The following is a 13,890-nucleotide window of genomic DNA, read 5'->3' as shown; positions in this document are numbered from 1 at the left end:
CTTATGCCTAACCTTAAATTAATACCAAAAAAATGAATTTATGTTTTCATGCAGGTGCAGAAGATTGTCATTTTTTCCCTGGTTAGCTACAGTAGGTACCTTCGGATAGCCAGCATTTGATTCGTCTCCATAAAGATTGTCGACGGGCAGGTGGGTCACGGTTTTATATTGTTATACGAATTTATGTTGGGGAAATAAAAATAGTTTATTGATATAGCTAAGTTCATATTTAAGGAAGGATACAGAATGGCAAAGTTACATTTAGGAACGTATGACAGCTAGCTTGTAGCTTAGCTTGTTTTAACTATCGCGTAACGTTTGCTAGCTAACTAGCTAGCTAGTGGGCTAAACGTTTTTGCATCCCTAAATGTGTAGCTTTCAAGATATTCAGCACACATTTCTAAACAAACAGTAACGAAAATTTTCAGTGTTATTTTGACTTTTCCTTTTAGCTGGAGGTACGTAGAACATAGCTAATTGTTGCTACCGGTAATGTAACTAGCTAGCCCTTGATCATGACTCAGTTCCAGCATTACACATAAGTCATTGGACGAAGCGGGGGAGTTTTTTTAAGAGCCCCGACGCTCGGTCGGCACATAAACATGCATCAATTGCGGCACGGTTTTGGAAGCATAAGAGGACCTTATCTTTCATATCAGCGATAAATAATTTTCAATAAACAAAAGGTTAATTTGACACCTTTTTATAAGATTAGGGTTCCAACACAGCCATATGGCCATGTTACAGCGCTTGTTTACGAAAAACAGACGGAAGACAGTTGACTACCTGTGCTAATTAACTACCTGCACCTCCGAACACCTGTGTATAAACTGAAGGAGGATAACACAAACAGGTTGTCACTGAAAAATACTGTCAGCTGCAACGGTGTTAAAATCGATTAAAACAGTGTACAGTAAGTGTGTATTTTGCGTTTGGGAAATTAGTTTGTGATATGAAAGTAGAGAGATGTATGTTTCTAGAACAGTACCGCAATTGAGAATCGATTCACGTTTAGATGGCGTATTTGGCTGTTTTGGCTTCCAGAGCAATTCGCCTTTAAACAGAACATGTAAAGTCCTTGGACTAGCTAGCAAGCTAATGTTTACAAAAAGGGGGTTATCTTGCTTGCGAATGCAAGATTAATGTTAGCTAGTAACTTCAGAAGATTCGCTAGTTAACGTTGTAGCTAAATGTGCATTTGTCTAATTTATGGATATAGCCACCATTCCTTGTTGTTGTATCCATTATTCCATATAATCAAGATTGATTATAAACATGACTGGTTAATTCCACTTCATTCTATCAACTCATGACATCCAGCAACCAGTGAAGTGGTTGTTGGACCTCCGTGGGCAACCCATGCCAAGTGTTGTGGAGTTTTCCAGTCAAACTCAGCTGTCATGCTTAATATAGAACGAGAGTTGGTGGGAAGTGGGGTTATTTTGTGGGGCAGGGTCTTACATATATTTAGGGTGCTGCTGTCATGCATGTGTTACTGTATAGCCTAATGCTAATACTTTGACCTAAAGTATGTATCAGAATAATTATTTCCCTGTGCTGTTCCCTTGCAGAATGTCAGGATGGACAATGGCCCAGCCCTGCCAGACAGCCTGGTGCTGGAGATCTTCCTGCGTCTCCCCCATGATTCTGTGCTGAGCGCTGGCTTGGCCTGCAGACAGTGGCTGGCAGTGTCCAGAGATGAGTTCCTGTGGAGGGAGCTGTTCTACAGCTACTACCGCATCCCCCACTCTGTGCCCAGACACCCTGGTAGGCCACAAAGAACACCAGGCAGCAGGGTTGGGCTAATTCCATTTAAACCCATCCAATACTGTAAATGATGGACACTTTTCAATTTATAAAGAAAGGAGGAAAGTCAGATATTAATTTGAAGCTTATCTGCTAAGTATTGAGGCCATGGGTTGGGCTAGCCCTCAACTAGGCTATTTTTGGAATGATTTGTTGGAATACACATTGATTATGGATAATGGTATGGTCTTCTGCATAGGAACATTTATATTTACTTCCACCAATACACATGTGAATAAATCAAGCATCTGAATATCTTATATCTCATGTTGACTATTGCTTATTGTTGCAGTACTGTCATTGCCGATTTGCATAGATATTTTCAATAGTTTTGTGATCCATTTTCACCTGTCTCTCTCCCTAGCTTCTGTGTCGTGGTACAGAGAGTTCAAGCGTCTGTTTAACTGCATCCCCTGTGTGGAAGTTCAGACTCTGAGAGAGCACCAAGACCAGGTCCTCCACTTGGCCTTCTCCCACCGAGGACACCGCTTCTCCTCCTGTTCCAAAGACTGCACCGTCAAGGTCTGTCACATCATATGACCGGAGAAGATGGCAGCTTTAGCCTAGGGCTAGGGATAAGCCAAATAAAGATGGCCAGTGTGCACCAATATTTGTTTTGTTGTATTCCACAACAACAGTCACAAGGATACATTTGGGCCTCAAGGCCTATGTTAGCAAAATGGCCAAAATGGATCCTTGAGATTGCTGTTATGCAAAAATAACAATATAAATATTTGTCAATAATATTATAGCACAGGAACCATCACGGATCTGAGTTTCAAGCGTGTAGTGCCCAAAAATGTGATGTAGGGGGAAACGAATGTAATTGTTGAGATTTGCACATCATAGCTGTAGAGTTGACATCTACTCTCCCATTTCTCTGTTCTCATCTTTAAACCGCTCGTCTCTCTCCTCACCCAACATCCTCCTCTCTCCTGCGCTGATCAGCTTTGGGACACAGTGCGGCCCGATGGCACCATCACCATGGTGCACAGCTCCAGCATGCGCCACTTCAACTGGGACTACACCCAGTTCTCCCAGTTCAACGCTGACGACACCCTGCTACTGGTGTCTGGAGTCTACCTGGGCCCTCATCACTCCTCCTCTGGGGAGATTGCTGTCATCAGCCTTGGTAGGACACACGCACTCTCCTGCTGTTTCTCCCTCACTTTTGTCTCCTTCCTTGTCTTTTCTCTTCCTCTACTCTGTCTCTTTCTCATAATGTGCTTTCATTGGTGATTTTTCTGGAATGTGTATCACAAGGCCTTTAACAAATGAAATTAGGCTAATGACTTAATTCAAAACGCAAGTTATCCTCATTAGAAATGTTTTTGGACACAAAATGACGTTACTTACGACACAGACATTGTGACTCAAGTGTGGGACATAGATGGAGCACAGGATGAGGACATGTGGAGGAAAACTAAATGACATACACAGCACACCTCTTAATTATAACCCTAACAGTGAGGCAACAAACATTTCCTTTGTTTGCATGCAAAACAGGTCTTAAAAGTTGCATGTTTGCTCTGAAACACCCAAGCCAGATTATAACTACTACAACCCATTTCAGTTGTGCAAGTGCATCAGTGAAAACACAAAGAATCTCACCACACCTGCGACAAGTTTTTGCAACGTTGTATGAAATAGGCCTACCTGTATTCATGAAGATTGGTCTGATCTTTCTATGATAACATAACTGATATCTAAAATATAACAATAATACTTGCTATTATCATACTCTAATTGGTCATTATCCGATGTGGGTAACATAGATAACCATGGGTGTTTCTTGTCCTGCCCTCCTCCACAGAGAACTACACCCTCCTGTCCCGTGTGAGGAACAAGCCCTACGATGTGTTTGGCTGCTGGCTGAACGAGACCCACCTCCTCTCTGGCAACCTGCACTGGATCGGCAACATGACCTCCTGCTCTGTGCTCTGGCTCAACAAAGCCTTTCAGGTCGGTCTCATACATGGGCATAAATGTTATGGTTGGTAGAGGACAAAACAGCTGTGGGACTATCTTCCTGTACATAGTGACCATTTTGACTGTGTCATCGTATGACTGGTCAAACTGAATTAAATTGTGGATGTCCCACACACAGAATTATAGGATCTCTATGGTTTCACAAATCTAGGTTTCTTTGACTGAGGTTTTGGTCGATGTCAGCTCTCTCTGTAAGTCAGAGCTATCAACTCCCTAAAGGCGTCCGCATGCTTGTGATGTTTTGGTCTTCGGTAAGTTTTTTTTTGTCTGTTCGTGCACACAAAAAATTCTCGAGGCAGGCCGAAGTTTGGAGCCGACGCCTACGCCCCTTTATTGGTCAACAGTAGGGATTCTTCAATTAAATGTTTGTCATTCAATGATAGACGACTCATTTTCACGCACAATTTTTCACTTGAGAAATACTGCACCAAACATCTTAGATATAAAATTGCGCGACGAAGATCTCTTTAGCAAAAACGTCAGAATGAATGACAGATTTGTTGAGTTATCTTACATCAATTCTGACTTTTGAGGAAGGCTACGGCATCTCAAGATGGACAAACGGTACTATTGCCGCTTTTCAAGCGACGGTCTTGGTTCGCCTAGTAGTTAGTTTGTGCCAGCTGAACCGAAGCATGCGGAAGCCCGTAAGTATATTTGCTTAGGTTCCTTCCAGTCTAATGACTTGTATGTATACTGAATAAAAATATGAACGAAACAATTTCACAGATTTTACCGCGTTACTGTTCATATAAGGAAATCAGTCAATTGAAATAAATTCATTAGGCCCTAATCTATGGATTTCACATGACTGGGCAGTGGCGCAGCCAAGCCCACCCACTGGGGAGCCAGGCCCAGCCAATCCGAATGAGTTTTTCCCCACAAAAGGGCTTTATTAAAGACAGAAATACTCCTCAGTTTCATCAGCTGTCCGGGTGGCTGGTCCCAGACCATCCCGTAGGTGAAGAAGCCGGATGTAGAGGTCCTAGTTGGACCTACTGCCAAATTCTCTAGAACGAGCCTCCCGAGTGGCACAGCGGTCTAAGGCACTGCACCGCAGTGCTTGAGGCGTCACTACAGACCCGGGTTCCATCCCAGACTGTGTCACAACCGGCCTTGACCGGGAGTCCCATAGGGCTTTGTTCAGTATATTTACTGTGCTATGTATGTTCATGCATGACCCATATCCTCTCTCTCCCTCTCCCCAGGACGTGGAGTCTGAGAATGTCAACGTGGTCAAGCGGCTCTTTAAAATCCAGAACATCAACGCCAGCACCATCCGCACAGTCATGGTGGCCCACTGTCGGCTCCACGACAACCCAGACCTGCTGCTGGACTATGAAGCCCAGTCCAAGGCTAGGGCCCTGGCTCAGAGCCAGCCACAGAGCCACCAGCCCCTGCTCTTTGACCTGGGCTCCACTGACAGCGAGGAGGAGGATGACGATGAAGAGCACAGGAGGGAGATGAGACTGCAGGGTCTGTCGACAGCCCACCTACCTCAACTCGGCGCCACTGGGCAGGAGCATGTAATACAGGTAAGCACTCAAAGGTTATGTGTTACGGTGGAGTAGGCCAGCATGAAAATAACATGTTGTGCTGTGTAACCAATGGGAAGTGTACCAAGTAGTCTCATTTGGCCACATGACTTAATCTCCTTTTTATCTTGATTTTGTACTCTGACCTTTTCTCCTCTCTTCCTCTGGTGCCCTCAGGGTCGTCAAAGTAAAGCCTCAGAGGTGAGGGAGCTGGAGACTAAGTGGGCCCAGCTCATGGGTAAAACCCACACCAAGGCCCCAGACCCCAATGTGCTCTCCTCCTCGGCCCCAGGGGAGGGAGAGGACAAGACCTACCTGCTCTTCACCACCGGTAGCCTTACCTACTCCCCCCACCAGATAGGTATCAAGCAGATCATGCCTGACCAGATGACCACGTCTGGGCCTGTCCTGGGGGAGGAGCGCAGCACAGACGAGTTCTTTGACTCTCTAGACCATGTGATCGACATCCACGGCCACATCATCGGCATGGGCCTGTCTCCAGACCACAGGTGAGGGAGTGGGTGTGCGTCATGGGCAGCAGTGTGAAGAGGCTGGATAACTTGGTTGCAAGGCTACAGATGCAAAGATGTGGCAGAAGGAGTGCACCTGAAACCCATTGAATGACTGTCATAGAAACCTCATAGTAACTAATCTCTCGTGGACAGATTAAACGTCGAATCTGTCAAAGCTCACGTATAATTATGTGATTACGAGCAGCAGTAGTTCCTGGTTTTGGGTTTTTATCATTGATTATCTGGACGAATCAGCATTTGGCGAATGCGGTGCTTAAACTGGTGCTGTGATTTTCAAGCCCATTGCAGATGATAAACGGTTTCCACTAAATTCCACAGCCACAAAGTCAAAATTGTCTATCTTAAAATTAAAGAAAACAAACATTTGCTTTTGGCCATGGTGAATTTAGCGGAAGGGAGGGTTTTGGCAGATAGTTTCCTTTTGCGAGGGAGACTTCGCTTCCTTCCTTTGCACAACGGGAATCACAATTGTTAACAGCATTACCCTCAGAAGTAAAACAGGAAATTAGAATTTTGCTTCTGGGTAACCAAGATTACATAGTAACTATTTGTCTTGCAACATCACCTTGCTTTCCTCATTTTCTTTTTAATGCTGAACAAGTACATCTTAACGAAGTCCGTCCATGCTGTTGTCTGTCTGTCCAGGTATCTGTATGTGAACAGTCGGGCGTGGCCGGCGGGCTGTGTGATCTCTGACCCCATGTCTCCGCCCCCCATCGCCGAGGAGATTGACCTGCATGTTATTGACCTGAAGAGCCTGCGGGAGGAGAGGCAGAGCCTGAGGGCCCACCGAGCCTTCACGCCTAACGACGAGTGCTTCTTCATCTTCCTGGACGTCAGCAGAGACTTTGTGGCCAGGTACGTATGTCATGGCTGCTCTAACAGTTACAGGCAGTATGGGGGTATGGGTTTATAAATAACTTCAGATTCCTTTTTCAATGTTATTGGGCCTTTGTATCTGATACTAACAGGGAGAAATCGTGTGTGTTATATGAAGGACATGTTCTTCCATATGCAGATTTGATAATACCCTAATCCTGTTCAGCATGTCTTATGGAGTTGAACAAAATGTAATGCAAACCCCAGCTGTGCACAGAAATTGCCTACAGTGCCTTCAGAAAGTATTCACGGCCCTTCACTTTTTCCACATTTTGTTGTGTTACAGCCTGAATTTAAAATAGATTAAATTGAGATTTTGTGTTACTGGCCTACACACAATATCCCATAATGTCAAAGTGAAATTATGTTTTTAGAAATGTTTACAAATTAATACAAAATGAATAGCTGAAATGTCTTGAGTCAATAAGTATTCAAGCCCTTTGTTATGGCAAGCCTAAATAAGTTATTGCGCTTAACAAGTCACATAATAAGTTGTATTGACTCACTCTGTGTGCAATAAGTGTTTAACATGATTTTTGAATGACTACCTCATCTCTGTACCCCACACATACAATTATCTGTAAGGTCCCTCAGTTGAGCAGTGAATTTCAAACACAGATTCAACCACAAAGACCAGGGAGGTATTCCAATGCCTCGCAAAGAAGAGCACCTCTTGGTAGATGGGTAAAAAAAAAACAGACATTGAATACCCCTTTTGAGCATGGTGAAATTATTAGTTACACTTTGGATGGTGTATCAATCCACCCAGTCACTACAAGGATACAGGCATCCTTCCTAACTCAGTTGCCAGAGAGGAAGGAAACTGCTCAGGGATTTCACCATGAGGCCAATGGTGACTTTAAAACAGTTAGAGTGTAATGGCTGTGATAGGAGAAAACTGAGGATGGATCAACAAAATTGTAGTTACTCCACAATACTAACCTAAATGACAGAGTGAAAAGGAAGCTTGTACAGAACAAAAAATATTCAAAAACATACATCCTGTTTGCAATAAGGCACAAAAGTAAAACTAAAAAAAATTAGGCAAAGAAATTAACTTTATATCCTGAATACAAAGCATTATGTTTGGGGCAAATCCAACACATCACTGAGTACCACTCTTCATATTTTCAAGTATGGTGGTGGCTGCATCATGTTATGGGTGTGTTTGTTATCGGCAAGGACTAGGGAGTTTTTTAGGATAAAAAGAAACGCAAAATCCTAGAGGAAAGCCTGGTTCGGTCTGCTTTGCAACAGACACTGGGAGACATTCACCTTTCAGCAGGACATTAACTTAAAACACAAGGACAAATATACACGAGTTGCTTACCAAGACGACATTGAATGTTCCAGGGTGGCCTAGTTACAGTTTTGACTTAAATCAGCTTGAAAATCTATGGCAAGACTTGAAAATGGCAGTCTAGCAATGATCAACAACCAACTTGACAGAGCTTGAAGAATTTTATAAAGAATAATGTGCAAATATTGTACAATCCTGGTGTGCAAAGCTCTTAGAGACTCACAGCTAATCGCTGCCAAAGGTGATTCTTACATGTATTGACTCAAGGGTGTGAATACTTATATAAATGAGATTTCTGTAATTAATTTTCAATAATTTGCTGACATTTCTTAAAACATGTTTTCACTTTGTCATTATGGGGTATTGTGTGTAGATGGGTGAAAAAATAATAATCTTTAATTCCGGCTGTAACAAAACAAAATGGGAAATAAGTTAAGGGGTATGAATACTTTCTGAAGGCACTGTACTTTACTAGTCATTCACCAGTGACTATCTCTCGCCCCCTAGTGGTGCAGAGGACAAACATGGTTACATCTGGGACCGCCACTACAACATCTGCCTGGCGCGGCTGCAGCATGATGACGTGGTCAACTCTGTGGCCTTCAGCCCAGCCAATCAGGAGTTGCTGCTCTCTGCCAGCGACGACTCCACCATCAAGGTGTGGCGCTCGCCGCGTATGGTCCGCCTGGCACAGATGCCCACCCGTCCCCCGCGCCCACGCAACCTCCTCTCCTGGCTGGTCCGCAACAAGAACACCACCTCCGCCAACGGGAAACCCTGACCACCTGAGACGGGTGGGAGGGGACTGGAGAGGGGGAAATACTATTTCATAGGTGACGCACACTCCAGGAGTAGCGATCTTCAGTGTGGGAAAATCAAACTTTTTTTAAACCTTGAACTCATTGTGTTATGGCTGCCTGCACAGTGTGGTAGGTATGACATCACCAACCACCAAGGACATGTGACAGCTGGGGTAAGCCACAAGGAGGCACAATTGCAACAGCAATTTCACAGGCCTCTCCATAAATTTACTTTTTGAAGGTGACACCTAGCAAGGTGAATTGCTGTCAAAGTGAAGGTCATACAGTACAGGTAAATTCCTCCTGGACCTTTGCAAAGTCTGGGGGGGAAATGACATTCATTGGTTATAACGATCATGCTTCTAATTAATGAATGAACTACTGGAGAAGAAACATGGGAGACTACTTCAAGAAAGAAAATTATTTAGAGTTCGTTCACTGAATGAAGAGAAGATGTGGACACTAAAATATGGTCCAAGATCACTTTCTTGTGTGTTTTGTCTTCTGTTTTTAAGTCTTTCGATCTATGTGTGCATGTTTGCACGAGTGTTTGTATATATTCTTTTACGTTTTTTAATGTTGGGTTGTACGATCACATCTGTGATGTCATATGATTGCAGAGTTGAGGACATGTCTGAAATTACCAGGAGCAATTCAAGTGGTCTGGTATCTCCTGAAAGTGTGTTTGTGAATGTTTGTCAGAGGGAGGAGAGAGAGGTGCACAAATAATCCAGGACTGTAATGGCCGGCATGGTTTCTTCATTGTTACACTAAATCTCTAACAAGTTTCACCAAATTGTCATGATAGAAATATCACCGAACTTTGTTGCTACATTCCACAATCTACAAATTACTCTGACTATCCTTTGAAACACATGCTAGATGAATAATGTGACACAACTGACACATTGCTCCTGAACACTGCCAGTATGATGTGAGTTTCAAATAATATTTTACTAAATGGTTGTAACAGTCCTGTGGAGGTCATTTTATCCCTGAGGGAAAAACATCCAACTGACATCCAGCTGGTCGTCGGATGGGATCATAGGAAGACGTCTTTATTACTATTGTCAGCAAATATGCTCAATGAATGTTTCCAAAGAGGCTTCATTTCAACATATACTACCAAGGAAGTTATTGCCTTACAATGGGAGTGCCACCTTTCATAATAGCCCAACCTTCCTCCACAGGATACAGCTTCATGTTCAAAGGTCATATGGTTAATGTGAAAACTGGTAATATCAAGGCAGTATTCCTTTGAAATCGTTATGCAACCATCCGTATCTGAACTAGCACACAATTTATGTAAGTGTTGCATTTTATAAAGCCTACTGACAAAGCACATATTCAAAGCACTACAGTAGGGCTTGGTGGTACCACAGAGAATATCCTTTTCAAATCATAATCTGCATTTCTTGCAGCAAAGGCCTTCCGTCCTCTAATGCTTTTAAAACAGACCCTCTCCTTAAACCTGAGCGAGAAGTCTGAGTGTGCCTAGTGCTTCTCTAATGGGCTGTAACCACAACCTACCCCAGCTCTGGTCATGCATTATCATTGTATTGTGCATAGAAACAAATGTTGTAAAATGTAAGTTAGGTTTTTAAAAGTATTGCTCTTATTTTGTTTTTTCAGTTCTCACTGGCTAATCTGCAACTTTACACCAGCTTTGATTGAATTTGAAATAAATAAGAAATTCCTATCACTTTAATTCAGTTACCTTTCATTTCCAATGTGAGTGGGAAAGATCCTTGTGACTGCAGGCCAAAATGCACAAACAATCAATGCTCATATAATCACATGCTCGGTTCATACATTCTCTGACCAAACAAAGAGACCATCACAAGGTTTATAGTATTTATAAAGTAGATCTCCCCAGAGCCCTATACTACGAATGTAGTTCGTGGAGTTAGCGAGGTAACTTGATTCAACTCGGGATAACCGGTACCACGAAAGTGGGTCACATTTTAGCCAGGTACATTTCTATGGCAACGAATCCTTCAGCTCTAACCTGGCTAACTCCATTAACCCGAATGAAGTGTCTGAGCCTCGAGTTGAGGACCAATGGAATTGGATTCCCTCCCTCTCGCATAGATTGCATCATCATCCCCTTTTGAGGAAGACTGATTAATTAATCAAATGTTTGTGTTACAATACCTATCACATTACACATTTAGTAATGACAGAATGCATTTGAAACTTTACGCACTAACCTTTTATTGATAGGAGTGGGGGAAAAGCTTGTGCACTAACGTAATACAATAAACGGCACTAATAAAAACCTATTTTACACCATAGCCTGCTGAATTTGCAATAACCTTTCTTTCATTTTGATTTCGGCACAAATGAAAAATGTGGTGCTGGCTCGACCATGGATTGATGTTTCAGGAATGTCTCAATTATGAGTTTGGTGTGAGAGTAGCCATGTGCGACATGCACGTGCAGTTACAAGCCTGCTAGAGTTAGCAGATGACCAATATCCACCGTCGTAGTATGGATGAAGCCTGAGCAGTAATGTGAAGCTAACTGAAGCTGGCTGGCTTTAGAAAACCCTGAGTAGATCTAGCTTGTTTGGGAGTATACCCCTCTGGAGGTAAAATCACACTGACTCATCACAGTTACATCAATGTATTTATTTTCATAACACCATTCTCATTGGTAGATAATGCATTGAGTATACATTTTCACCTCCAATTCATTGTTATAGATACAATATTTCCATATCTTCTATAAAAAACTAAAAATCTCAGGACTACTCCAGGCTAGATTGAATTAACATGCAATCACATCAAACACAAATGTTCCAATAAAAAGTAACTACGGCACACAAAAGTCTTGACTGTCACAATCATGACAACATAAAACAAATAAAATGTCTAATGCAAGATCTACAGTGTGACTTCCTTGGTTAAATAAATAATAAAGAAATCAATCAATTACAAACTTGAAGACCGGTAACTTTATTAATTATAAGTGCTTTCCTATAATGCATGCATATAATTATAATTAATAACGTTACACACTGTGCTGTTATATTTGTGTAGCCTCCTCTTCAACAAAAACACAACACACAACTACATACAACTCTTTACCATTACAGTGACAAAAATATTCATGATCAACACGTCACCAAATGTTTTAGTATATTAGTTATTGATGAATTATGACCCACAATGTTAAGTGAAGGAGATGTACTTGTATCATTTTGTCTCATCCACTCTACACAAGATAGATAAGGATAACCTATGTCACAAGTATGACATTCAGAAACACTCCATTGTTATCTTCAATACAATTATGCTGGCATAATAGCCTGCTAACTGTTACTATGTATATATGCGCTAGCTCAGTATAAATAAATTACCTTGTTATTTGAGATAAATTATGCATTTCGTATTTGAAAAGAGCAGTAGCTTTCTATGCTTAGCCTTAGGCTATAACATTATAATATATAGTTCATATATTTGTTATAGTTAATAGTAAGATGTATACTGTATTTTATTACAGTATATATATCTTCATTGGGTATATGTCTATACTGTGGCGTACTCTTGTACACTACAGCTATATAGGCACTGTTTATCTACCTAGCTAACAGAACTGTATACTGAGGAAAGATACGATGATTGGTTCATCTGAGCCTCAAGCTGATGCCGTATAATGCTCAAATTAAGTATTCGCTATGTCTGCCTGAACTCAGGATAATGCAGAGGATGTGGTGCCTTTGAAAGGAGGTCAGTTAAGAGGTGTCAAATTTGGTCCGCATAGCAGCTATTTGATAATTTTTTGCCATGCTTAGTAGAAGACATTTATGGTAACACAAACTTGATACTGCTTAAATTTGACGGAAAACTACTTTAATTCAAGGTAAAGCCTGTTGTGCACCCACCTTGTTCAATGATTTATTAGGCTTTAAGTACAGTGCATACAGCATGGATGTGAGCAGTGGCGTGTATTCATGGATACCAAGGGAAGTCAGGCTCCCCCAAAAAAATGACCAAGAAAAAAAACATACAAAATCATTTCTTTCATCTTTCTGTGTTTCATACATTTCCTTCAATTCGCAAGAGGCTGAATGTATCTCACCGGAGAAAGCATCCAAGCGAACGAAACAGCACCCCTCTGTAGCCCATCTATGCTGTCTGGTCAAAAAGATTATGACATTGTTGCCGCCAGTAGCATTGAATGCAAGGGAATCAGGCGAGAAATTTGGCCTCCCTTGATACATTTTTCAATAAAATAATAGCCAATCAGCGATGAGCTAAACTAAGTGAACTCAGCTGTGAATGGTCCTGGCCAAACATCATTGACAGGAAACTTGAATTGTTGCATCCCGTTGTGTTGTTGTCCTCCAGTGGCTAGCTCGCTAGCTAAATTGGCCCATTCCTAAATTAGCCGTGGATGGAGATAGGGAATTGGACTTGTGGTTTTACTTACAGTGGCTTGCGAAAGTATTCACCCCCCTTGGCATTTTTCCTATTTTGTTGCCTTACAACCTGGAATTAAAATTGATTTTTGGGAGGTTTGTATCATTTGATTTACACAACATGCCTACCACTTTGAAGATGCAAAATATTTTTTTTTTGTGAAACAAACAAGAAATAAGACAAAAAAAACAGAAAGCTTGAGCGTGCATAACTATTCACATCTAGCCACTGGGATTTCTGCCCATTCTTCAAGGCAAAACTGCTCCAGCTCCTTCAAGTTGGATGGGTTCCGCTGGTGTACAGCAATCTTTAAGTCCTACCACAGATTCTCAATGGATTGAGGTCTGGGCTTTGACTAGGTCATTCCAAGACATTTAAATGTTTCCCCTTAAACCACTCGAGTGTTGCTTTAGCAGTATGCTTAGGGTCATTGTCCTGCTGGAAGGTGAACCTCCGTCCCAGTCTCAAATCTCTGGAAGACTGAAACAGGTTTCCCTCAATAATTTCCCTGTATCTAGCACCATCCATCATTCCTTAAATTCTGACCAGTTTCCCAGTCCCTGCTGATGAAAAACATCCCCACAGCATGCTGCCACCACCATGCTTCACTGTGGGGATGGTGTT

General features: G+C 42.0%; 1 protein-coding gene across 2 annotated transcripts; it reads left to right on the top strand.

Moving 5' to 3' along the window:
* Positions 1–63: 63 nt before the first annotated feature.
* On the top strand, positions 64–10,550 carry LOC121582532 (F-box/WD repeat-containing protein 5). 2 transcript variants are annotated; one of them, XM_041898399.2, is made up of 9 exons: positions 64–150; positions 1,572–1,767; positions 2,171–2,328; positions 2,755–2,938; positions 3,620–3,768; positions 5,004–5,330; positions 5,508–5,839; positions 6,509–6,721; positions 8,550–10,550. In XM_041898399.2, exons 2-9 carry the CDS (start codon positions 1,581–1,583, stop codon positions 8,821–8,823), a joined length of 1,824 nt encoding a protein of 607 aa, XP_041754333.2. In that variant the 5' UTR covers positions 64–150; positions 1,572–1,580; the 3' UTR covers positions 8,824–10,550. The 2 variants fall into 2 exon arrangements, with proteins under 2 accessions (XP_041754333.2, XP_041754334.2); XM_041898400.2 differs by lacking the exon at positions 64–150 and adding an exon at positions 639–913.
* Positions 10,551–13,890: the final 3,340 nt, after the last annotated feature.

The sequence above is a fragment of the Coregonus clupeaformis genome, chromosome 15 (assembly GCF_020615455.1).
Source record: "Coregonus clupeaformis isolate EN_2021a chromosome 15, ASM2061545v1, whole genome shotgun sequence".
Lineage (NCBI taxonomy): Eukaryota > Metazoa > Chordata > Actinopteri > Salmoniformes > Salmonidae > Coregonus > Coregonus clupeaformis.
This window is presented reverse-complemented; position numbering and strand designations above follow the sequence as displayed.

Bases quoted from the DNA above. Each gene is read 5' to 3' on its own strand.
- LOC121582532 (XM_041898399.2), top strand. From the start codon at position 1,581: ATGGACAATGGCCCAGCCCTGCCAGACAGCCTGGTGCTGGAGATCTTC. The intron at 2,939-3,619 runs GTAGGACACACG...CCTCCTCCACAG, and splicing joins GATTGCTGTCATCAGCCTTG to AGAACTACACCCTCCTGTCC. The intron at 5,331-5,507 runs GTAAGCACTCAA...TGGTGCCCTCAG, and splicing joins GGCAGGAGCATGTAATACAG to GGTCGTCAAAGTAAAGCCTC.